The sequence below is a fragment of the Lithobates pipiens genome, unplaced genomic scaffold (assembly GCF_037356315.1).
Source record: "Lithobates pipiens isolate NorthernLeopardFrog02 unplaced genomic scaffold, aLitPip1_a1.2 Scaffold_22, whole genome shotgun sequence".
In the NCBI taxonomy this organism is placed as follows: Eukaryota; Metazoa; Chordata; class Amphibia; order Anura; family Ranidae; genus Lithobates; species Lithobates pipiens.
Genome location: NW_027507784.1, coordinates 20,539,874 through 20,566,657, shown reverse-complemented (window position 1 = coordinate 20,566,657; position 26,784 = coordinate 20,539,874). Strand labels below are relative to the sequence as shown.

The 26,784-nt window shown below is 45.3% G+C and overlaps 2 protein-coding genes across 2 annotated transcripts in view; one reads left to right on the top strand and one right to left on the bottom strand.

Moving 5' to 3' along the window:
- The window catches only part of LOC143923384 (uncharacterized), a 931,140-nt gene that overhangs the window by 576,021 nt on the left and 328,335 nt on the right, over positions 1-26,784 (bottom strand). The gene's annotated exons all lie outside the window — the stretch shown is intronic.
- Positions 1-26,784, top strand: part of LOC143925169 (uncharacterized) — a 278,795-nt gene that overhangs the window by 160,465 nt on the left and 91,546 nt on the right. Inside the window, exon 7 of the mRNA XM_077449782.1 lies at positions 2,200-2,412. Within this exon, the coding sequence (XP_077305908.1) occupies positions 2,200-2,412 (213 nt within the window). The remainder of the gene's footprint in view (positions 1-2,199; positions 2,413-26,784) is intronic.

Sequence of the window (26,784 nt, the reverse complement as noted above, 5' to 3'; positions counted from 1 at the left end):
CTTTTATTCACACAAGAAACAGCCGCATCAACAGATGGGACCCCCCACTTCTTGGTGAAACTCTCCTCCAGAGGATAATGCATAGAAAACCTTTTAGGAGGAGCAAACAGTTTATCGGGATTTCCCCAATCCTCATACAACAATTTATCCATTAAAGGATGAATTGGGAAGGAATAGGCAGTCTGTGGGGCTTTCCTGACTCCCAGAGAAGAAACAGAGGCCGTAGCAACTTCAGCAGCAGGCATTCTGAATGTGGTATACACCAATTCAGTATAATACTGCACCTGTTTTCTGAGCGCCTGGGAGGAGGGGACTCTCTCCTCTTCCTCTGATTCATCCGACTGCTCATGATCCCTGTCCCAAGATAGGGATCTCTCCTCATTGTCAGAAGAATCATCTGAGAGAGGAATTTCAGCAGAGGGAGGGGATCTACCCCTTTTCCTGCTATCTTTCAGGGAACCAGAAATAAAATTCATTATTCTCCCTTCAAAACCCTCCAATGTAGCCCTAAGGGAGTCCTCAATAAACCGGGGCTGGGACATTAGGAGAGGCTGCAAAACCTAATAGGGGCACTGACTCGTCCTGAGAGGCTGGCTCCAGTCTTGCAGGGGGGAATGGTAACTTACAGGCACTTTAAGAACCCCTGGACCTAGGCAGTGATTTACCAGTGCCTTTGTTACCTCCCCCTGAGACCCTCTTACGAGGAGACATAGTCCAAAGCTACAAAGCAGAGGTACTAGTACAAGTGCAATCACTGTTGTGCTTAAAGTCTCACAATAAATATATATACTTAAACTGCACAACCAGATGCTGAGTAGGTGTCTAAGGTTTGCCTGGATCCAATCCCCACGGATGCTTACTGCCCACAGCTCCTGTGTCTCCACTTACAGCCCCCTGACGCTCTGGGCTTTTTAAATCTGCCGCCTGGCGCCTGTGCAGTACAGCGCCGTGCACACTGACGTGCGCGGCTCACAACCACACTCCCCCCTCCTCCATTAGGCCGGGAACGCGCCCGGCACGCGTGCACGAGGACCGCGGGATCCAGGGGGGAAAGGAGAACTCCACCGGAGCTGCGTGGGACCCCCCAGACTACGTGGGACCGCTGTGTTACCTTGTTGTGGCAGGGACTGCAGTGGAGACGTGAGACAGCTGGAGAACCAGGCTTCACTGAGCGTGTGTACTGAAAGGCATGTAAGTATGCATCAGGCTGCTCTTACTCCCTCTAGTGGTGGAAACCAGGTAAGACATACAACTACTCAAAATGAAGAAATCCATCATATAATTATATAAATAGGATTAACTTCCCTTACCTGTCCTCGCCGCAGGAATTGCTGAAACAGACAAATTCCAGCCTTCACCCATCACGGCGGGCAGTGTTAGCCAACCTTCAGGTTTATCTGGGGCTCTTTCTCGGAAGAGCCTCCTACCTGGACCATGTAAAAGACTCTGCCAGAAACTTTTGTGCGCTCTGTATAAACAGTACACCAAGTCTGGTTTTCCTAGAGCCCAGTCTTCCAATAGGAGAGGACTTACAGGCCAAACCTAATTTCTTCGGCTGACGAGGCCCGGGTATGGATCCGGTTTGTTGTAGACCTTAGGCCCCCGCAGGGACCTGCACAGAGCTAAAGTTTTACGTGACCAACCACCATAGACACTGGCGAAAAAAACTGAGGTGCCTCCCATATGGGAGGGGTTATATAGGGGAGGAATTCTCCTTAATTGGGGTTAACCAGTGTCCAATCACCAGAGGTGCCTATATAACACACTATGTAATGAAGCTCCTGTGTCCCGTGATGTATGATCAAGAAAGTAAGTTTTTTAACATTATCTGCTGTTCAATTCATTGGGTACATGTGAGGGTTTATGTCCACTTTAAACATCTAAAACATATCTAAAGTCAAATGCTTTCATTAGGATCATGGGCCCACCAATCTGGGCACCCTTATAAACTAATATAGTATATAACTGTTTTGAATCATGTTTGTGGACATCTGGCCATCACACCTCTCATTATATGGGGTATGGCTACCTCAACTTCATAGTCTTGAGTTGAGGTATTTCCATTGAAGGGCCTCATTAATGCTACAAAGTATAAATACAATTTAGACAATTGTGTACTTCTAACTTTGTGGCGTTGATTCAGGTGTTCAGTCTTCGTAGTCAATCCTGTTTATTCTTTGATTTTTATTTTTTTTCTAGGACGGGATAGAGTTATTGTGGTGCTTGATGATCTGAGGAACAGCAGTGATCAGGAGAAGACCCGGATCATACAGGAACAGCCCAGTATTGGCAGATTGGCAAAGAATCTATTCTTGTTCAGTAAAGAAGAGAAGGCATCAGATTATACGGGATGTCCCCCAACATTCCAGGAGAAGAGGCAATTAAATGCCATGATGTGGAATGAAGACCTGGGTGAGATAATTATGCCATTGAAGTCACACTGTGATGTCATTCTTAGAGCATTGATTGTTAAAAAAAATATATTGGTGTAACAAATAAGACACAAGGAGGATTTATTGTGATACAATTTCCAAAACATACACATTGTCTTTTAATCAACTGATAACCAACAGAAGTAACCAATAAGTAGACATCTTTCATTGTCTTGACTGCTCTAAACAGGTGAACCCTGAAATGTGATTGCTGTAGCTTACTACATTCCACCATATACCACTGACCTTCACACTCACTTGATAATTCTATCATTTTGTGGCTAACATTCTTTCTTAAAGAAATATATTTTTGGTGTTCATATCAAAATATTCTTACAAACATAATAATAACAGTGATCATGCAAGAAAACCAACACTGATGACATCACAGTGGTTTGCGGAAGTCCCCACCTGTGGCAACCCCTCCTGATGCATTTCACCCATATTCGGCCTAAAGCTGTAATCCTGTTTGGTGGAATAAACATCAATGGAGTAACAGCATCAGTGTGTGGGCTTTTTTCGGATAATCGTTGTGTATGTAGAGTGCAGACAGGCTCTTATGATCAAGCACCAGGTTTACCAGTGGATCTGAGAGGTGAGCGATGGATTTGAGGGGCACATGTTTTTCACATCTTATACTAATAGTATTTATAAATGTAAAAACTAATCCACCTAGTTCATATTCCAATGATCAGTGTCAGATATTAGAAATCAGCAAATTCCAGCCTATACACTAGAATCAGCCATGGCCCACTGTTGTCAACATCAGGAAACCCTTTAGGAGAAATGCCATATAGTCTTTGCTGGAGTACATATAGTCGGGAAGTGGCTGAAAAGAGTTTGATGGTATTTGGCAACACCAAGATGTAACCAAGGGATAAAAAAAGGTACAAACAAGTACAGACTGCTGGTCTTGCATTGTTTGCAATGATTTCAAATGGAAATTGATGAATGCTGAACGGAAGTTGCTGTGAGGGACATGTAAAACTGAAGGTCATATGTTGGGGTGCAATGGATGAGTTAAGTAAAAGTGCCTTTTAATATTACCCTAGGCAAAAATGAGAATTATTTTTTTGAATTTCCCCAGGGTTTAACTTTAAAGTCCCACAGGTACAAGTGTAAGAAAAGATTAATGAATGTCAAAATTTCGGCTCAGTAGTGAAAATTCAGCCATTTGAGCAGGTCATCATTCACACATCTTTTTTTTTGTAAATAGTTTTTATTGAAAGATTTTCACAAAAAAGTTTACAGTACAATGAAGAAACAAGCATTAGTGACTTCCCCACCACATCCCAACATTACATAGCGTATCACAAAGCGGACCGTAGGGAGAAGCATATAGCAGTTTGATGCACATACTGCATACCAAAAATAAACATAACAAAACAAGCAAAACAACAAAAGAAAAGGAAAAACTGGTAATGACTGGTCTGTCATAAGTCCGAGAGGGGAAGCCTATAAGAATAGGGATGTGGGTTGGAGCAGGTATGTGTTACATTATAGCAGGAGTGGCTAGACTCTAGGGTGAGGGAATTACAACAAGTGGGTACCCTTGTACCATGTGTCCCAAATTTGCCAATTATTATCAAACTGATTTTTTTTCCCCATCCTGAGGGCTAGGATTGATTCGTAGGAGAAATGTAAATGGGTGATCGACCAGACCTCTGAAGCATTGGGAGCTTGATCATTCTTCCAAAATCTAGCTATCAATGACCTAGCCACCGGGAGGATGTGGGAAATAACAATTCTAAAGTTAGGTGGGTATTTTTCAATACCTAAGTTGAGAATTGCCAGACCTGATTCAGGGGCGGAAAGGAAACCTATAATACCAGAAATAGCATGAAATATGGCATTCCAGAAACTTCTAAGATGTTTACATGACCAGAACATATGAATTACCGTATATACTCGAGTATAAGCCGAGATTTTCAGCCTCTTTTTTGAGGCTGAAAGTGCCCCCCTCGGCTTATACTCGAGTCATCGCTGTCTGCCCGCTCGATCAGCGTGTCGAGCAGACAGACAGCGGCCATTCTATAATTCAAAAGCCGCGCCTCCGGCTCCGCCTTCGCCTGTGATAGGCGGAACACTGAATTTCCCAGCAGCCTGTGTTCCGCCTATCACGGACATCGTATCATCCTCGTACTACGGACGAGGATGATACGATGTCCGTGATAGGCGGAACACAGGCTGCTGGGAAATTCAGTGTTCCGCCTATCACAGGCGAAGGCGGCGGCGCAGCTTTTGAATTTTACAATGGCCGCCGAGGCGCCGACGAAGAGGGCACGGGACGGAGGCAAGGCAAGGCACGGCACGGGACGGGACGGGACGGGACAGGACGGAGGCAAGGCACGGCGGCAAGGCACGGCACGGGACGGAGGCAAGGAGGCAAGGCACGGGACGGAGGCTCGGGACAAAGGCTCGGGACACAGGTAGGATGGACAGGCATGTCTCACCCTCGGCTTATACACGAGTCAATAAGTTTGCCAGTTTTTTTGGGGGTAAATTGGGGGCCTCGGCTTATATTCGGGTCGGCCTATACTTGAGTATATACGGTAGGTTACCAACCTCCCCGCAGTTCCTCCAGCACAGGGGGGAGGACTCAGCAAGGCCAAATTTAGAAATCCTAAAGGGAGTAAGGTACCAGCGTAGGGCAATCTTCTGGGCTAGTTCCCAGTGCCTGACACACCTCGAGGCCCTGTAGTTAGCTTTGAATGCCTGGCACCATTGTACCTCAGAGAAAGTGCAACCTAAGTCCTCCTCCCAGCTTAGGAAGGGACGAGATTTACTGAAGGCAAGCTTTTGCTGGAGGAAGTTGTAGAATAAAGAAATTCCTTTAGGTAGGGGGGGATTAGCATTGATAAAGTGCCAAAGAGGTTTGGATACTGAAACACTGGTACTGTAACTCTACTACCCCTTAGCAAATGGGCTATTTGATAATGTTTATATACGTCAGTAGGTTTTAAATGGAAGCGTGTCCTCAGAGAATGGTATGGGATCATGGAGGGTCCCTGAAAGAGATCCTGCAACCACTGCACCCCCTTCTCGACCCACGCCTTGGTGGAAAGATCAGGAATGAAGAATTCTAAGGACTGCAGTGGAATGGGAAGAGGGACCAATTTAGAGGTCGGAGGTGTAGATCTCGCCAGGCCTGCAGAGAAGCCCTAACGGAGACAGGAAGTGGCTGGAGAGGCCAGGGTTTAATTGAGTCAGTGAGAAGGAGAAGTTTTAGGTTTTGGGTGGGGGTGAGGGCTCGTTCGATGCAGCACCATTTTGGTTCCGGGGCCAAGTTAAACCAGTGGGAAATTTGTGCCAGCCGGGATGCGAGGTAATAGTCTCTTAGATCCACCAAGCCCATACCACCAGCCAACCTATGCTTCAGTAAAAGTGTTTTAGAACATCTAGGCCTTTTGGAACTCCAGATGAATTTATTCATTAAGAGAGTAAGACCGGAGAAATGCTTCCCAGAGGGGTTGACAGGTAATGCTCTAAATATGTACAAAATTTGGGGGAGCAACAACATCTTAAAGGATGCAAGACGCCCTGACCATGAGAGTTCACACTTGGCTAACCTGTTTGCTTCTACAGTGAGTGTGTCAATAAGAGGGGGAAAGTTTGCCTCTGCTAAATGGCGAGCTGACTTGGCTAACTGGATGCCCAGGTATGGGATGGTGGAGTTACTCAATTTATATGGAAATGTGGACATCAAACGCGCACGGAGAGGAGGTTTAAGGTCTGTGTCTAGAATTACCGACTTGGAAAAATTCACCTTATAATAGGAAATCAGGCTAAACTCTTGGAGTACCCGATGGGCCTGCGGCAGGGAGGAGGCTGGGGAAGTCAAGAAAAGGATGATATCATCCACAAACAGGTTAATTTTATGAGGGCCATCCTGCATGGGGATTCCTGCAATCAAGGGGTGGGAACGAATTCTTTCTGCCAGTGGTTCAATTAGGAGATTGAAAATTGTAGGGGATAGTGGGCACCCTTGCCTGGTGCCATTAGAAATGGAGAAGGGAGATGACAGCATATTAGAGGTGAAGACCTGTGCTGAGGGGGCTGAGTATAGGGCAAGAATAGCTGATAGGATCGGTCCACCAAAGCCAAACTTCCGAAGGACCCCATCCATATATCCCCAGTGAATCCGGTCGAACGCCTTCTCCGCATCCAAAGAGAGGAGCAGAGAAGGCGTTCGACGGGCCTCCGCAAACTGGAGGACTCCAATAACACGTCTGGTGGCGTCTGAGGCCTGCCGACCAGGTGTGAACCCCAACTGATCTGGGTGGATCAACTGGGGGACTAGGGGGAGGATTCTTTCAGCAAGAATCTTAGCGTATATTTTGACGTCGGTGTTTAAAAGGGATATTGGCCTAAAATTTGAGGGAGTGTTAGGTTCCTTACCCGGTTTAGGAATCGTAACCACATAGGCTCTAAGCATTTCCGGGGGAAAGGAAGCAGAGGAGAATGCTTCAGCATAAATGTCCGAGAGCACAGGGGACAGAAGGTCTGCAAACGTACGATAATAATCGTTAGTGAGGCCATCTGGCCCTGGAGATTTGCCCATGGGGAGAGATTTAATGCACTCTCCAATTTCTGCAGGCGAAATTGGTAAATTTAGAGAAGCCAATTGTTCTTCTGTAAGAGAGGGTAGATTAATACTGGATAGAAAAGATTGTATACATTCATTCGTGGGCTGGGAAGTTTCGGCATCAAGTTTCAAATTGTATAGGGAAGAGTAATAAGCAGCAAAGGCGTCCGCAATTTCTTGCGGATTGATCTTTTTCTGTTTATCTAAGGGGTGGTAGACATAAGGGATCTTGGCCTTGATCCTAGCTGCCCGCACTCTGTTGGCCAGGTATTTTCCAGCACGATTGCTGGAAGAGTAGTGTCACAACTTTAGTGAATACACATATTTGTCATACCTTGCCAACAATAGGCGGCAAAGTTCAACACGGAGCTGAGTAAGTTCATGAGCCGTGTTGAAATCCGGCGTCAACTTGTTGGAGGATTCCAAAGACTGAATATCTGCCAGAATATCGTTCAGTTTTTGGGTTCTGGCCTTTTTGTCCCTAGAGGAGATTTGGAGCATTATGCCCCTTATAAAGGCCTTATGGGCATACCAGAGGGTAGTGGGACTTTGTACGGTTCAAAAAATTCTGCCAGGTTCTTAGAGATAGTAGCAACATGCGAGGAATTTTGAAAGAGTTGGGAGTTCGCCCTCCAAACATAGGCAGAGCGCTGAGTGTGTTCCTCCACCACCTGTATGGAAACAGGCGCATGGTCTGACCAAGAAATGTCATGGATGGTGGAGGAAGACACTGCCTGTAGCAGCAACCTGTCTACTAGAATCAAATCGATCCTAGAATACGTGTTATATCTTGCAGAATAAAATGTAAAATCCTTTTCACTCGCATGTTGACACCTCCAGGCATCAAATACATCCTCAGCAGCAAGTAGTGGTTGGAGCTTCGGCAAAGGCCGACTCGCCCTGGACGTAGTATCCAGTGCGTAGTCGACCGTTACATTAAAGTCTCCACAAACCTCTAGAGAACCCCTACGACACTTATTGACTTTGCGGAAAAGCCTGTTCAGGAACCGCAGCTGATGTACATTGGGGGCATAAAGGTTAACAATGGTGTAAGGCCTATTGTTCAATACAGCAATTAATATCAAATACCTCCCGTCAGGGTCCGTAAATACTTCAGTAAGGGAGAAAGCTACTGAGTCTCTTATGGCAATAGCTACCCCTCTTTTCTTCTCGGATGCAGAGGCCAGGAATATGTGTGGGTAGTTTCTGTGTTGGAAATAGGGAGCAGCCGCATTGAGAAAGTGAGTCTCCTGGACACAGAGTATATCCCCCCCCCCAGTTTCAGTGCCTCCTTCCACAAGGAGTTCCGCTTAACTGGATGGCTGAGGCCGTGAACATTAAAGGAAACTATTTTAAGCGGCATTAAAGGCAGCAATCAGGTACAGATGTGGCAAAAGGCAATCGCATTCTTAGTGGAACCCTGGGGTTCTCGGTAATGTAGGCTTCCTGGGGTAAACGGTGTAACATAGCTGTAGGTCGGATCCAGGTGGTACCAGAACGTTCGGGCATTGACAGACCAGGATAAGACTGCAACAGTGCAGTAAGAAAAAATAGAAAAACATGAAACAAAAGATCAAAACAGAAGTTAATAAAAAAGGAGATCTCTGATGAGATCCGAAGGCACTATAAATGCCCATTTACGTGGGGGGTACAAAAGGTGAGTGCTGGAGATCCTCCAGCGACCGGGAATTTGCAATCAAACAGCGAGTTGCAGCAGATTTCTCAAGGGATCCTTGGTTTGTTTTTTTTCCGTCGTCTCCGCTGGCCCATCTGCCAGTCTCCCCGAGTCTCCAGCCGGACAGGTGGGGATGAGGCCGAGGGAGCAGCAGGTTCCTCAGGGATGATGTCAAGGGTGCGAAGCAAGTCTAGCCCTTCTTGTAATGTGGAGACCACCGAGGATTTACCTTCATGGGTAATTAGGAGCTTCAGGGGGTATCCCCAGCGGTACGGAACTCCATGGTTCCGCAATGCTTTGGTAACAGGGAGAAGAGCTTTGCGCCTCTGCAAGGTAAATTGGGAGAGGTCAGCGAACAGCTGCAGGTGGGAGAATTTTTCTGGGAGCTGGGTCTCTCTCCTGAATGCTGAAAGAAGTTGCTCCTTAGTGTGAAAGAAGTGAATCCGCATGAGAACACCCCGCGGAATATTGTCAGGCAGGTGAGAAGGCTTAGGAAGTCTGTGAATACAGTCAATAATCACATCTTGATCCGACAGAGCGGGCAGCAGGGTTTTCATGAGGTCCTGAATGTAATGGGCAAGCTGTGTGGGGAGGACGGTCTCAGGAATCCCTCTGACTTTGACATTATTGCGCCTGGACCTGTCTTCCAGGTCGGCCATCTTGGATTTAAGCCACTCAATGTCCTCAGACTGATCATTGTGTGCATCAACTAAGGTGTTGTGAGCAACCGCAAAGTCCCCCATTTTCTGTTCCACATGATCCATCCTGCTGCTCAGTACTCCCACTTCAGCTTTAAAGTTACTAACACATTGCATAAGGTCTGTGTGAAGTGAGGCACGCAGGGAGACAAGCATGTCTTTCCGGGTGGATTCAGAGACAGGCTGGTTAGTGACAGGGAACTCAGATATGCAGTCATGAAGTTCTCTAGTGCCAGCAGATGAATTCTGTTCAGCGCTCACCTGCAGTGTTTCTCCTGACAGTCTTGGCCTGGATTTCGCTGGGCTGCTGCTGATCGGCGTGGACGTCCCTGGCGACCTCCTCCCCTGTCTGTCGGTGGGTGCTGGGCTCCCCGAGGAGGCCGAGGAAGGATCAGGGGAGGAGTACATGCTGCCGCCGGCGCCATCTTGGCTGGATTCACGGACCGCCGGTGGGAATAAATCCGGCAGTTTTTTAGGCTGCCCAGAGCCTCTTCTCTTTGGCGACATCTCCGGAGTGCGAGTGGGCTCGCCGGAGTGAGTCAGTGCGGTTTCGCCGGCGCAGGGGGTCCACAATGCGGGTAATGTCCCGTCGCTGGAGCGGAGCTCTTCTCCTATGCGGCCACCCACCAGCGCGCGGTAGCCACGCCCCCATCATTCACACATCTTTATTCGCACATCATAATCAACATGTCACCTCACTCACATCATCTTCCACATGTCATCCTCCACCTGGTATCTCCCTCACATCATAATCCACATATCATCTTCTAAACATCACCATCCGCACTTCATCATCCATACGACATCTCTCACACATCATCCTTCACACATAATCTACACAATGTTTCCCTTCCATCATCATCCACACATCATATCCCACACATCACCCACACATCGTTATCCACATAGCAGTAACATCTTATTCCACACAGAATCACCCACACATCATCCTTCACGCATCATCCTCCACATGGCATTTCCCTCACATCTTCTCCCTCACAACATCTTCCACACCAGTGGCGGAATTATCAAGGTCGCAGCAGTCGCACTTGCAACTGGGCCCTGCAATTCTGCCACTACAGGGGGGCCCATGGACCCCCTCGCCCATCCATCTGCCAGTGTGAGGGGCCCACTGATAGCACTGAAGGGAGAGAAGGCAGAGATGAGACTGTGGACCGCCCCGCCCCTATCCAGATGGAATGTAGGGAGGCGAGGGTGGTCACTGAAAAAAGTAAGTCACCTGACACCAATCGAGTGAAGGGGGAGTAGCTCTCTCCTCTGCGTTTGGTGAGAGTCTCCATGAGGCAAAGGCATCCCTAGACTAGACCGTGTGACAGAATTCTGAGGATGAATCGATTGCTTGAACTAGGTAAGTGACAAATTGCCAGTGCAATCGATCCCAACCTCCACCACCTCTGCCTCTTACTAATCCCATCCCCCCTCAACACCACCGCTGCCACTCCCCCTCAACACGATCACTGTCAACCCCCCCTCAACACTACCACTGCCTCCCCCCTCAACACTACCACTGCTACCACCCCCTGAACGTCGCCACTGCCACCCCCCTCAACACCACCATTGCAACCCCTCCTCAACACCACCGCCCCTCCCCTCCTTCTCTCAACACCACCGCTGCAACCACCCCCTCTACACATTATCTCCCTCACATCATCATCCACACATGAATAAATTAAACAGAATTGGTCCCAAGACAGAACCTTGGGATACCCAACTTACCACTCCTGACCAGTCTGAGTATATGTTATTTATTACTACCCTTTGGATATGCCCCTGTAACCAGTTTTCTATCCAAGAACAAACATTATGGTCCATGCCTGCAGAAGTCAGCTTGTAGATTAACCGTTTATGGGAAACTGTATTGAATGCTTTTGCAAAATCACCACATCCACAGGCCTTCCCCTATCTAGATGGCAGCTCACTTCCCCATAGAATGTTAACACATTGGTCTGGCAAGAACAACCCTTCATAAACCCATGCTGATTACTACTAATGATACTGTTTTCATCAGCAAATTCTTGGATATAGTCTCTTATCATCCCCTGCAATAATCTACCTACTATTGATGTTAGGCTGACCGGCCTGTAGTTTCTCAGAAGATGCCAATGCCCTTCTTTGAATATTGGTACCACATTGGCTTTTCTCCAATTAGCTGGTACCATTCCTGTCAGTATTCTGTCTGTAAAGATTAGAAACAATGGTCTAGCTATAACTCGAGGACTTTCAAGTGTAAGCCATATGGTCCTGGTGATTTATTTGTGTTAAGCTTATCTAGTCTTTCCTTGACTCCGGCCTCTGTTAGCCATAAGGATATATCATGTGATGTGTTACTAACAATACTGTCGTGGTCAATACACGCCTCCTTTTCCTGTGTAAAAACTAAGGCGAAAAAAGCATTTAGCACAGTTGCCTTCTCTATTTCATCTGTAATCATCCTCCCATCATCTTTTATGTGGTCAATGTGCTCTGATTTAACTTTTTAACTGTTAACCGGTTCCCAACCAGCGCACGCCGATGTACGTCGGCAGAATGGCATGGGCAGGCATATTGGCGTACAGGTACGTCCAATCTCATCACAAGTGCGCCGCGCAATTGTCAGTTAAAGCGACGCAGTGCCGAATCGCAAAAAGTGGTCTGGTCTTTGACCAGCAAAATGGTCCGCTCTGTAAGTGGTTAATATATCTAAAGAATTCCTTGGGAATTTTTTTTTTTTCCATAAAAGATTCTTATTAGGTTTTGCACAGAACAGCTTATACAGCGAAAACATATAGCAGAAGGTATTGCCTGCGGGAGTCCAGGGCGTCAGTATGTTACATAAATAGGATGCGATCATTTAGGCTCACCGGAAATCCCGCTCAACAGCTCAAAACCAGTAGAATATAGCAATGTATCCACACAGAATAGGCGCGGGAGGGGGATTAAGTTGTTTTAAGAGAAAAGAGAGTAAGAGAGTAGAGTACAGGAAAGGTGGGAGAGAAAAGTTAGAAGAGGACAGGAGAGTTGGAAGGGAGAGAGAGCGAGGGAGGAGCAGGGAAGGGAGAGAAGAAGGAAGAAGAAAAAAAAAAAAGGGGGGGGGGTAACCAAGTATAGGTGGTATCGGGGCTTCAGGATTATAGCTCAGTATATTCCGACCACCTCGGTATATAGTTTCTCTTTTTCTTTTCTTTCTTCTCCCCCCCCCTTAATAATCATCTACATTAGACCAATTAGCGATCGTAGTTTCAAATGCCAAACGATTGGAAACGTTGCGTCGATTTAAAATAGGTCCAGCAGGACAAAGTTGTTGTAAATTTCTGGATTCATTCTTGTGGGATGTGTATTAGTTCTTCCATTTCCTCTATTTTGGAGATTCTCAAGAACCATTCACCAATTGTCGGAGTATTTGTAGTTCGCCAGTGTACTGGTATGCAGTGTCTCGCCGCATTCACCATGTGCATGGCCAGGGACTTATAATATTCTGTTTTGGTCAAACGTGTATGGTGTAGGCGGTACTGAGCTGGAGAGTATTCTAAAGTATATGTGGTGATTTGGGTGATTAGCTCGTGCACCTCTTTCCAGAAAGGCTGGAGGAAGTCACATTCCCACCATATGTGGAGTATAGTCCCCTTCGCCTTCTTAAAACTCCAGCATATATCTGGAATGGATGGGGATAATTTATGCAGAAGTGACGGGGTCCTGTACCAGCGTGTCTCAATTTTATAGCAGTTTTCCTGGGTGGCAATGTTAAGAGATCCCTTATGGACATATTCATTGATGAGAGCCCAGTCATCATCAGTGAGGGAGATCTGGAGATCAGACTCCCAAGCTAAACGTGTCTGGGGTACTAGGGGTTTCGTCCATAAGGATGTTATATACGCCCGAGATCAGGTGTCTTTGTGGAGAGGTTCGCGTGCACATGGTTTCAAACGGCGTTAATTGTCTTGTCCATGTCTCCGTTGGTGCCTGAGTGGTTAGAAAATGTCGAATTTGTCTAAACGACCAAAATGGAAAAGAGTTAGAAGGGGACAGGGCTACCATATCATCATAGGAGAGAGGGGTTCCATGGGTAAAAAATTGGTGAGCTAAGATTTCAGCATGTGGCCATTCCTGTCTAAGGAATGAAGTTGAGGTTCCCGGTGTAAAGTCGGGGTTTCCCCGTAAGGGAGTCAGGGGCCCAGGCACTGAGGAGAATGTTGCGGTTTTTGTCGCCTTTCTAAAGGCGTTAAGAGATGGGAAAATAACGGGGTGCATCACAACTTCCAAAGGCCAGAGTCGGGATGGCACCCAGGGCAGTGACCTAAGGGAGAGATGTGTAAAAGATTTTTCCAGTGCCATCCAGGCCTTTCTGGCCTCATGAATATTCCAGTCAATGAGTCGAGTAAGATGGCTTGCTAGGTAATATTTATGCAGGTCTGGTAGCCCAATGCCACCTCTAAGCTTGGGACGTGTTAGTCACGTATATTTATTGTATGGTGGTGAATTTCTCCAAAGAAATGAGGAAGCTGTCTTGTATGTTGCAAAAAAGGATACTGGGAGATTTATGGGGATGCATTGGATGAGGTATAGAATTCGTGGTAGGACTATCATTTTTAGAAGGGCTGATCGACCAAACCACAAAACATTGAGATTCCCCCAGTCCTTTAACTCTTGTTGAGCTCTTTTCAGGGCAGGCAGGAAATTGTCACTGTATAAGTTAGCCAATTTTGCTGTGAATTTTGTAAGCCTAAATAAGTGATGTCTTTCTGATTCCATAAGAAAGGGAAGAATCCCTGACAGCTTTCAACTTCTTTTTTTGGCAAGGAAACTTTAGGGCATGGGATTTCGTATATATAGTTAATCTTAAAGTGTGACAGGGTTCCGAAATGTTCTATGTCTTTCAGCAAGTTGGGTAGGGAGGTAAGAAGGGAGGTGAGGGAGAGAAGGATATCATCTGCGAAGGCAGGCACTTTGTATTCTCTATTTTGTATCAGGAGGTCTTTTATGTCTGGGTTATCTCGGTCTATTGAGGAAGGGTTCTAATACCAGGACAAAGATTAAGGGGGAAAGGGGACAACCTTGACGGGTACCATTACCTATGGTGAAGGCGTCTGATAGGTGGCCATTAACTCTACCGCTTGCACTCGGAGAAGAATATAAAGCCGAGATATGGGCTAGCATACGAGAGCAGAGGCCCAATGCCTTCAAGGTCTCATGCATGTAGTCCCAGGCCACTCTATCGAACGCCTTCTCGGCGTCTAGGGATAAAAAGAAGCCTTGGGTTTTTGAAGTTGAAAGCCAGTGATGAAGATTTAAAGCTCTAGTGGTGTTGTCCCTGGCCTCCCTTCCGGGGACGAAACCTACTTGGTCTAAAGAAATGAGATTGGGCAGGAGCAGGGCAATCTGTTAGCTAGAATTTTGGCATAGAGTTTAATATCCACGTTCAAAAGATAAATGGGTCTGTAATTTTGTACTTGTGTGTGGTCTTTTCCCTCTTTTGGTATGACCACAACATGGGCCTCTAACATGCGTCCAGCTGAGGTCTTAGGGTTCGCCATGGCGTTAAAAGCAGTTATTAGTTGTGGGGATAGTACGGGGGAATAATATTTATAATATTGCAGTGTAAACCCTTCCGGGCCTGGGCTCTTCCCAGTTTTCATTTGTTTTAATGCTGTCTGGAGTTTCTCTATAGAGAGAATCCTCAGCATGTTCACGGGGGAGAGGGTGTGGACAGTATTGAACTAAAAAGTCCCTGATGGCTTCTGACCTCCTTTCTGCTTGGCTCGGGTTCTGGGCGCTAGGTTTTAAGTTGTATAATTTTTTTGTAGTAGCTCTCAAAACATTGTGCAATATCCTTGTTTTTTTTGTTTTTTTTTTATCCCCAAAAAATTTTTATTCAAGAAAAATAACATAAATCAGTTACAATAAGAAAGATGTCATACACTTCTCCAGTTAACATAAAATGTACATAGGGAAAGATCCAAGCTAGAACATGTTGTAGGTAATTCACATCCATTTGTCGTCAGTAAAGATATACAAAGCAAAAGAAAACATATTCTCCAAACAAAAGGTAGGAAGTGCGTTCAAGGAAGATGTGTTAGACATTTTGAATCAGCCAAATCAGGATGGACCAAAGGCAGATGCATCCCAATAGTAACGTAGCTGGGGTCAATTCGTGAAGGATGTTTCGGTGGAAGTTCCTACCTAGCCAAGTCGATGGGTATTTGTGTTCTATAATAATTCTGCGAGTACATGTAGAAGGGTCGGCTTGGATATCTCAATTTAGACATCTAAGAAATAACCAGTGAATTGTGGTAGATATGAAGGACAGGAGGGGGTGTCGGGGGGGGAAGAGTCGGGTTAGTAAATTGGGGAGGAGGGGGGGGTCAGGGTCAAGGGAATGCAAATAAGGAGGGGGAAAGCTAAGAAAAGGGAAAGGGGGTGTATAATGTTTCTTCGGTCTCCACTCTGCACTACACGAGATCTGCCTATTTTTTCCTCTGAAGGGCTCGGGTAAAAAAAAAAAAAGAAGAGCTCTGTATGAAATCTAATGGTGATTCTCAGGCCCATCCCTCGAGAAGGAATGGGAGCACCCCGTCACCTGGAGAACTGGGGTAAATACCGGATCCGATCTCCTTACGGACATTCACACCGCATTACATGGAATCGCACATTCGCTCGTCAAGTTTCGACACCTGTCAGTGGTAAGGAAATGCTTCCAGCAGGCCCATGTCTTGGAGAATTTGGTTGTGGAGTCTCGAGCTATGGCGATGAGCTCCTCCATTTCCGCTATTCTATTCACTTGCTTAATCCATTCTGAGATTGTTGGGGGGTGAGGTGAGGCCCAGTGCCTGGGAATGCACATTTTGGCTGCATTAAACAGGGGCAGGATCAGGGTCCTTCGGTAGTGAAGGATTGGCATATCAGAGAGATGAAACAGACAGTGAGCTGAGGTGAAGTTAATTGGATATGTTGATATTATTTCTGTGAGTTGTCTGACCTGTGCCCAAAATGGTTGTAAAATGGGGCAGTCCCATAGTATATGAAGTAGAGTACCTGGCGCTTCCGTACATCTCCAACATGTGATAGGGTACAAAGGGTTATATTTGTGTAAAATCATCGGGGTTCTGTACCAGCGCGTCAGGGATTTGTAATTGTTCTCTTGTATGGAGACATTCAGGGAGCCCTTATGCGCTATTGTGTAAATATGTTCCCATTGATCTGCCGTTATTTCTAGCTGCATTTCTTTTTCCCATGCTTTGGGGGCCTTCCCATCTTTGGCAGATATATTTGCAAATAACATGGCATATGTGTTGGAAATCAAGTGTCGTTGGGGTGTTGACTGAGAGCATAGACTTTCAAATGGGGATAGGCCTCTGAAAACCTTGGCTTTTCGGTTTAATGTTTGTAGGAAATGACGAATTTGAAAATAGGACCAATATGGGATAGGAGCTTCAGTGTGAGTGAGAATTAGAGCGAGACGGTCTAGTATTAGATCATTGTGGAAAAAATGATGCGCTAGCATGTCGGGGTCTTGCCATTGCTGCGCTAGGAATTGTGTAGACATGCCGGGGGGGAAGGCAGGGTTCATTCTAATAGGAGTGAGAGGGCCTGGGATAGATGATATGTGTGCCGATTTGCAGATTTCTCTAAAAGATCGGAGGGTCGCGTCGATAAAAGGGTGGTTTTTCCATAGGGGAGAAATGAAAGACGATTCTATCCATGGAGATAGATGTAGTGGGACGGGGGAGGTCGAATTTTCCAGAGCAACCCAATCTTTATATCGGCCATGTACGGCCCAGTCTACAATTCTAGAGAGGTGGCAGGCCCAATAATATTTTCTAAGGTCTGGGAGACCAATGCCTCCTTTTGACTTTGGGCGAGTTAGGACCCCATAGGCAATTCTCTGACGTTTATGGCCCCACAGGAATTTCGTAGCCATTCTTTTATAGGATAGAAAGTAGGATGGGGGGAGTCTTATAGGGACGGTTTGTAGAACATAAAGAATGAGTGGGAGGATATTCATTTTGAGTATCGCCGCGTGGCCAAACCACGAAAATTGTGGTTTATTCCATCTATTCAAGTCATCAGAAACGTTTTTAAGAATGAGTAGGAAGTTTTTACTGTAAAGGTCAGAGAGGTTCGTAGTGAGATTTATTCCCAGGTACTTGATCATGTCGCGGCGCCATTGAAATGGAAAGTTATTTTCACATTGGTTAACTACGTCTGGAGATAATGTGATATTGAGGGCTTGGGACTTGGAAAATTTTATTTTAAAATTGGACAGAAGTTGGAAGCATTCAAGGTCTTTTAAAAGGATAGCCATTAACCCGAACCCTAGCAGTCGGGATAGTATAGAGGGACATTATCAGGTTAAGTAGGCGTTCTTGAATGCCTATATGTCTCAAGACTGCTGTCATGTAGTCCCAGGCCAATCTGTCGAACGCCTTCTCCGCGTCCAAGGATAGGAAAAAGCCTTTGAATTTGTTTGTGGACATCCAATGTTGAATATTGATGGCCTTAATGGTGTTATCTCTTGCCTCCCTTCCTGGGACAAAACCTACTTGGTCATTCTTTATCAGGGACGGTAGGAAGGGAAGCAAGCGATTGGCAATAATTTTGGCAAAAAGTTTTACGTCTACGTTTAGTAGGGAGATCGGCCTATAATTGGAGACTATCGCTGGATCTTTACCGTCTTTTGGTATCACGGTTACATGGGCTTCCAGAAGTCTGTGAAAGGGGCGTGTCGAAGATGAAAAGGAGTTGAAAGCTTTGAGAAAGGGGTTGGAAAGGGTATCTGTAAAGGTCTTGTAGTAAGAGGCTGTAAGCCCATCAGGGCCTGGGCTTTTTCCAGCTTTTAGTTGTTTGATTGCCAATTTGAGCTCTTCTTCAGAGATGGGATTTTCCAATTGCACAGCAGCTGCTTGGTCAATGGGCGTGGGGCAGTGTTCATTTAGAAAATTTTCCATAAGGGTGCGTCGATCGCTCTGCAGTGAGGGGTTGTTTACCTTCGTGTTAAGATTATAGAGATCTGAGTAATATGATTCAAACTGGTCAGCTATGTCTGGGGTTGTGACTTTGGGCCTCCCCTGGGGATCGTTAATGGTATGGATATTGGTCAGGGCTCTATTTTTCTGAATTGCCCTAGCTAAATATTTCCCACTTTTGTTACCAAATTCATAGAACAATTTCTGTTGGAGAATGAATTTTCGTTTCGTTTTTTTGGGCGAGTTCCGTCAGGAGAAGTTCACGGTGGTGTGTCAATTCAAGGTATGTTTGTTGGGCTTGGGTCTGTTTGTGTGCTAGTTCCAAAGTTTTAATGTTTTGAATTAGTGATGCAATTTTCGCTTGACGTATTTTTTTGCGAGCCGATTTTAGAGCAATAAATTCACCTCTCAAAACGCATTTATGCGCCTCCCACTGTGTTACTGGGGAGGTCTCTCCATTGTCATTTTCTAAGAAATAGTTGTGAATGACCTGTTTGAGGGCTAATATGTCTGCTTCTGCTGTCAGCAAAGTCGAGTCAAGGCGCCAAGTTTTAGAACAGGTGGTAAGGTCTGGGAACGTAAGTGTCATGGTAATGGGGCTGTGATCCGAAAGGAGCATAGGTTCAATGGTAGCATGGGAAAGGAGGGGGAGATCCTTCTGAGAAAGAAAGAAATAATCAATTCTTGAATGTTTGTTATGTGGGGCTGAGAAGAACGAATAATCTTTGTCAGTCGGATGTAGGGTACGCCAGGTGTCATGTATGAGCAAATTTTGAAGTTGGATTTTAATATGTCGGAGGGTTCTGTAGGGCAGTGATGTAGTACCCGACGAGTTGTCCAGCAAAGGGTAAAGAGCTACATTAAAATCTCCACCAAGAGGTGTCCGGCCGGCGGAGAAGATGGCCGCATAGCTGCGAGCTCCTGCCGCCTCACGCTATACAGCGGCTCACCGCGACCGAACGGAGGGGTTTTTCAATAGTAAACGACACTCTGGAGGCTGCGGACGTTACCGTCGATATGACGAAACGACGGAAAAACAACCGACCGCCTCAGCGCCTCACGGATTTCTATTCGGCGGCTCCTCAGAGAACCCAAGATGGCGCCGGCGCTCATCCCGGCGGAGGAAACAGACCGAACGGTGGCCCTCAGGATGGGGTGAGTCAAACACCTTCGGATGTGAGAAGTTCAGGGGAGAATTCTCCCCCTTCTACTCCAACTATGCGCAGCCCTGCTAAATCCAGACAGAGAAGGGAGGGAGATGAATTCTCAGCTGGGCTGCAGCATGTCTCCTCACAGATCTCCTCACAGAAGACACAGGCCGAACCCTCTATTGCTCTATTTCCAGCATCTGACTCTGCGATATCAGAGAGTACCATGAAAAATATGCTTTTATCTCTCAGGAGCACTTTATTCAATGATTTCTCTGACATGTTTGCAGCTGTGAATAATACTGTTCAAGCTCATTCTACACAAATTCATCATTTAGAGTCTAAAATGGCGGATCTTTACACTGCTCATAATGAACTTGTTGATGCATATACTGATCAAGAAGCTGAGTTACAACGCCTTCAATATAAATTATCTGACCTTGAAGACCGCTCAAGGAGGAATAACATCAAATTCAGAGGTATTCCTGAAACTATACCTCCGAGTGATCTCACCAATTACGTTCAACGCCTTATGAAAGCTCTAATTCCGTCTCTGACAGACATTGAATTGTGTGTAGATAGAGCGCATCGTATTCCGAAACCTAAATTTCTTCCTGACACTGCTCCTAGAGATACTCTGGCGCGTATACATTATTATCACGTGAAAGAAAGGGTAATGGGGGCGGCTAAACAAAACCCAGTGGTTCCTGATGAATTTAAAGGTATATCTTTATATACTGACATTTCACAGCAAACAGCATTAAACAGGAAGAAATTGAATCCTCTCACGAAGATTTTGCGCAACAACAACATCAATTATAGATGGGGATTTCCCACGAAGCTCCTTGTCTCCTGGAATGGTAAACTATTCCCCATACATAGTGTGGATAAAGGTATACAACTGTTTAAACAGTGGAATCTGCTCCCGCCTGATGACCATATCCCCGCTTCAAATGCTCCAGCACGCCTGACTACGGATTGGCAGTGATCTGCCTGCTGAGAAGCACATGTCCTCTCCGTTCCGATGCTACGGATAGGTAGCGTGAGGCCAGGAGGTCGACCGTTCATTAGCACCCCCTTTTGCTGTGCCCAGTGCGCTGCACTATTGGGCTATTTACCCCACACCTTTTTTTGAAGCAGCTCTTGCTGCCCATTGCCCTGTTTATACAGGTCTTTTTTACCTATGATGATCGTGCTCCCATTTTTGTTTTTTGTTCTGTGGTTCTCCCCCCTCCTTTCATTTTGGGTCACTACTTATGATCTATTTTTCACTGCAAGAACACATGGCTCCTGGTATATGTCTCTTCCAATGACTGAGGTTCTAATTAAGATGCTTCTTATCCGGTTGTACGTACTCCGCCCTTTCAAGATGGATGGCTGCCCCAACTCTGCCTGGCTTCTGATACTAAGGACACCCGACTCTCCTAAGGTCTCTCTTCCAGATTACTGGACTATCCGATTCCGCAACTTCACAGCATATACCCAAGCTTTGATATGCCCTTGACGTTTATGTCAATTAATACCAAGGGCCTCAACAGCCCATTTAAAAGGTCTGCACTGCTAAAGGAAGCTCGATCACTTAAAGCGGATGTCATATTCGCTCAGGAGACGCATTTTGCTGCACATAAGTGCCCTAAGCTATATTTCAGAAACTACTCCCAAATTTTCACCTCTAATGGTCCCAAAAAGGCATGTGGAGTCCTAATTGCTATTAAAGACTCTGTCGTGTTCCGGTCCATCCAAACCATCCAAGATCCCCTTGGACGATATCTCATTCTTATATGTGAACTCAACCAAAAAACGTTTACTTTGGTTAATTTATATGCTCCCAACATCCGACAAAAATCTTTTCTTGCTCCTCTGCTTGTCAAAATTTCAGAAGTGGTTCAAGGCACCCTCCTTTTGGGTGGAGATTTCAACGTGGCTCTTGATCCCACCTTGGACTCTTCAGCCCAGACCAGGAGAACAGGGCAATCTATTGGTCCTCTGCTTTTACAATACGAGTTGTATGATGTTTGGCGCTGTTTACATGGATCGGAGAAAGATTATACGTTTTTATCTGCAGCACATTCTTCCTACTCTCGCATAGATTTATTTTTGACTGGGAAGAATTCGCTCCAGAATGTCTTGAGCTCCAGTATTGGCACAATTTCTTGGTCGGATCATGCACCGATTGTGTTATGCTTTGATGATACATTGCGAAACACTCCTCCTCCAATTTGGAGACTGAACGCCTCTCTTCTGGGAGACAAGCTATTGTGCCAAACAATCCTTCAGGAGCATAGGAATTTCTTTGAATTTAATGATTCACCTGATATAAATAGATTCACATTGTGGAATGCTTATAAAGTATATATGAGGGGGGTGTTGATTAAGTTGGCGTCCATGGTTAAAAAAAAGAGAACGAAGCAGATTGACGATTTGCTCCACTCCATAGCCTCTAAAGAACGTGATAACAAACTTAATCCAGATCCCCAAAGGACGCAGGAGATCCTTCGAGATAGACAGCAATTGCGGTCCCTACTTCTTTATAAACAAGTAAATCACCTCAAATTTCTTAAAGCTTCCTACTACGGATTGCATAATAAAGCGGGAGCATGGTTGGCTAGAATAGTCAAGGCAAAACAGATTAAAAGAAGAATAGCCACTCTTACCCATCCACTTACCAAACAAGTTGTTACCAATCCTAAAGATATAGCCAATGTGTTTGCGGACTATTATCAAACATTATACGATCTTCGTAATGATGGGTCTACTCCTCAACCATCTCCAGAACTCATTAATGGGTTCTTACGAGACTTGAAACTACCCACCCTCTCCAAGGATCAAATTGACTCCATTTCTCAATCATTTACTACCCAAGAAATCTGTTTGGCCATCCACCAACTTCCCAACCGTAAGTCTCCTGGAGAAGATGGTTTTATAAATGAGTACTATAAACACCTTTCTACAGAAATTGCCCCACACCTACAATCAGTCTTCAATCTTGCTTCGTCCTCTGGGTTTTTTCCGAATGACATGCTTAAAGCAGTGATTGTGACGTTACCTAAACCCGACAAAGACCCCACTAGTCCAGTAAACTATAGACCTATTTCCCTTCTCAATACGGATGTAAAGCTGTATGCCAAACTTTTAGCTACTAGATTGCAATCAGTCCTTCCCTATCTAATTCATCCAGACCAAGTTGGCTTTGTACCCGGTCGTCAGGCCCCAGATGGCACTAGACGTCTTCTCAACCTAATCTCACAGGCTGGATCCTCTCGAGTGCCTTCTCTGCTTCTATCTTTGGATGCGGAGAAGGCATTCGATAGGGTCCATTGGGGTTACCTTCGGGCAGTGCTCAACGCCTTCGGTATTGCAGGGTGGTTACAAACGGCCATATTAGCTCTATACTCCAATCCTTCAGCCACGGTACTTACATCTGGGATCACCTCCAAACCAATACACATTACCAATGGGACTCGACAAGGGTGCCCCCTTTCCCCAATAATTTTTACACTTCTTATGGAACCACTTGCAGAGCATATTAGATCCCATCCTCAAATAACTGGACTGTCTATAGCTGGGAAAGAGCATAAAATCAGCTTATTCGCTGATGATGTAATGCTTATACTCTCTAACCCCTTGACATCGTTGACTGAAACTCAGCAACTGCTGCAGGATTTCAGTGCTGTATCCTATTATAAACTAAATGCCACAAAATCCCAAATTCTTGATCTTAATGTCTCAGGAGCCGTGAAATCTACTTTATCTAGCCGATTCCCTTTTAAGTGGGCCACTCACTCTATACCCTTTTTAGGTATACATTTGACTCGTCAGACCTCTCAATTGTTTAACTATAATTTTAAACCCTTTCTAGAAACATTACCTCAACAATTATCACAGCTGCATACTCAAGGTCTATCTACAACGGGGAAAATAGCGACACTTAAAATGATTATCCTCCCCAAACTTCTCTATTTATTTCGCACGTTAATCCTCCCTATACCCCGCACTTTTCTTTCCTCGGTCCAAACAACGTTTAATCAGTATATCTGGAACCGTAAACCACCCAGATGCTCTTCCACTATTCTATTAAAGCATAAGAATATTGGGGGCATGGGTGCCCCTAATGTGTTGGCGTACTACAAAGCGTGTGTCCTGGATCAACTTAAATACTGGTGGTCCCCATCCAAATACAAAACGTGGACTTCCATGGAAGTCGGTGGTAATTCTAATAGAAATCTCAAGGCAACTTTGATTGCTATTCAACTGGGTGCTCGAGTACCCCCCTCCCATGTTCCCACTATTCAGATTTCTACCACCTTATGGTCGGAGTTTCATGTTTCCTCCATATCTAATCAGCCATTATGTAAGCTATCTACCCCGCTTGAGGTTCTATATGATTTCATTCCGGACATTGATTTAAAACCTTGGATCTCCAAAGGCATTACTCTTATCAGAGATTTATATGATGCAACGTCCCTTTACAAATTTGATGATTTAATCTCCAAATTTTCTCTCCCTACCTCAGCTTATTTCTCCTATATACGAATTTACTCATTTCTAATGAAGCACCCTTTACCATTGTACCTGTCATTGCCTTCTTCACTCTATAAGTTATTCCAGGACCCTAGTAGCTCCATTAAAGGCATTTCCCTATTTTATGGTATTTATACATCCCACGACTCTTTCTCTAAAACTACTACTGTCTCCAAATGGGAGAAAGTCATGAGTAAATCATTCCCTGACAGTCACTGGAAATCAGCATTTTCTATCACTTACGCTTCTACCAGCTGCGCTAATCATTGGGAATTGTTTCAAAAAGTTGTCCACTCTTGGTATCTCACCCCCTACAGATTGAGTAAATTTTGTCAGGACCGCACGGCCTTATGTTGGAGGGATTGTGGTGAAGTAGGTACTTTGTACCACATCTTGTGGTCTTGTAAATCGGTACGATCCTTCTGGAACAAAATTTTTGTGTTGATATCTGAACTATGCGTTACCCATGTAGATCCCTCCCCTGAACTTGCTCTGCTTCACATCACAATACATGAATTTTCATCCAACCTTAGAACAGTGCTTACTCATCTTTTATTAGCGGCTAAATTGACTATCACTCGACTGTGGAACTCGGATAAATCCCCATCCTTTACTGATGCAGTAACAACTCTCAACCATCAGTGTGAGATGGAGAAACTATTAGCTATCACTGACCTTAGGATCACATCCTTTAGGACCAAATGGAAACTATGGCTCTCACACCCACGGTGTACGGTTAAAGGTTAGAGATTGATAACGTGTTTTCATTCCTTAAGACATACCATGTACTTGTACCTATTATTTAACTTTGCCCTTGATATTAGCATAAAGTGACTCCCCCTTCCCTTACTTTCCCATCAGTCCCTTTTTTCCCTCTTATTCCTTTGCAAGGGCACCATCTATCCAAGATTTTCATCTCCTGGAAGTGAAAGTCCACAACGTCTGTAGAAATTCTATGTATACCAACTTCCAATTCTCTTGGCTACTTGGTGCCGCTTGAGGTTTGCAACCCGTGTATTCTCAAGTTGCCCGCGTATCTTCCCATTTTTGTACATTTCTTGTTGTGTATGTAATTTTTCCTTATTTTGTTTTTTTTATATGTTGATATTAGCACTGTTAAATTTGTAGGGTGAGAGACCCCTTTCCTCTCAGGTACAGTGTGATCCCATTGGGGTGCCTGCGAGGGAACGGGGGGTTATCTCTTGCCTAATACATGCGCTAGTTATTTCTTTACTTACTTTTTATGCAAAGACTTGCCAATGTAAGCAACTATTTCATACTAGTGATTCATGCTATGGCAGTTATTGATTATATGACTCTGTTCTTTACGATTTCTGTTACTTTTTGAAAATTCAATAAAAAACTATTGAAATTAAAAAAAAAAAAAAAAAAAAAAAAAAATCTCCACCAAGAATGGTTATCCCAGTAGAGAATTCCATCAGGAGTTGGGAGACTCGTCTAAAGAAGGTCGCTTGTGCGGAGTTCGGGCTATAAATGTTAGCTAAAGTCATTGGTCGGCCATTGAGTTTCCCTTTCAGAAAAAGGTATCGTCCATCAGTATCTATAAGGGAATCCAGATGTTCCCAGTGAACATTTTTAGAAAACAGAATGGAGACTCCTTTTGTTTTCGCCTGTGGATTTGTAGAGTGATAGGAGATCGGAAACCGGTGATTCGTGATTTTGGGGATCTTATCAGAGCGAAAGTGCGATTCCTGCAAAAATACGATATTAGCTTTTAATTTGTGCATTTGGGCGAGAATTTGGCTGCGTTTTTCCGGTATGTTAAGCCCTTTTGCGTTCAAGGATACGATCTTCAGCGTAGTGTGTTTAGTGCTATGCCCAAGGTGAGCCATGCTCTGCAGGTGACAAGGTGCTCAAGGTATGGAATCAGGGAGCTCTCTGTGCAGGGGGTGGTACGAGTGGTCAAGAAGTGGTTCGGCTTTCCCACTGGCCGAAGAATGTCTCAGAAAATGGCAGTGTGGAGACCGAAGAAAAAGGGAAGGGGGGGGGAGGGGAAGGTGAAGGGGAGACTAGACAGAGAAGGATAGAGGAGAGGGAGAAGACCAGGAAGGGGGGGGGAAAGGAAGGAAAGGAATCGGGTTGAGGAGGGAGGTGAGGGGATAAGTAAGCAGCCGGGGAGGGAAGGGAAGGATTGGGGGTAAACTGGGCATAAGAAGAGGTAAATATACCTCCTCTTAGGCGTACAGAAGGAAACCGGTATGGTTTAGCGGGAATACTCAATAATCCCGTCGTGTGGAGGCGTGGGTTAGGCCGGTAAGGTATCAATAAGTTGTAAAGTGGGAACCACGGGTTCCCAGGGGACGATGACGGTGCTATAGGGGGTGTGCCTCCATAGGTAAACATTAGGAAGAGGATGCTGGGTTCCGCAGAGAGGGGAGGGTACTGTGGGGTAGCCTATTTCAATGCGGGTGACGATACCTTCTGCTCTGTGCATTGTTGTTTGGCACAGGCCAAGGTATATGTGAGGGTATCCGTGTGCCGTGGAGGACCGAGCGGGCTCAATAGGTAGGTCAAGCGACTAGGTGGTAGACTTAACCTTGATATTAATAGAGAAGCTTGGGATATGTATTACGGGTCTCCAGAGTGTGGGGGTGTTCAGGTATATATTTGCTTCTGGAAGCAATCCCTCAGAGTAATAGGGGGGCTGATAAACCCAAGGTAACTTGTTACCCGGAAAAAGAAAACAAGAGAGGTCAAGAGAGCCTAGACTGTACATGTGTATCAAGCGGCAGGTTAGGCATCTT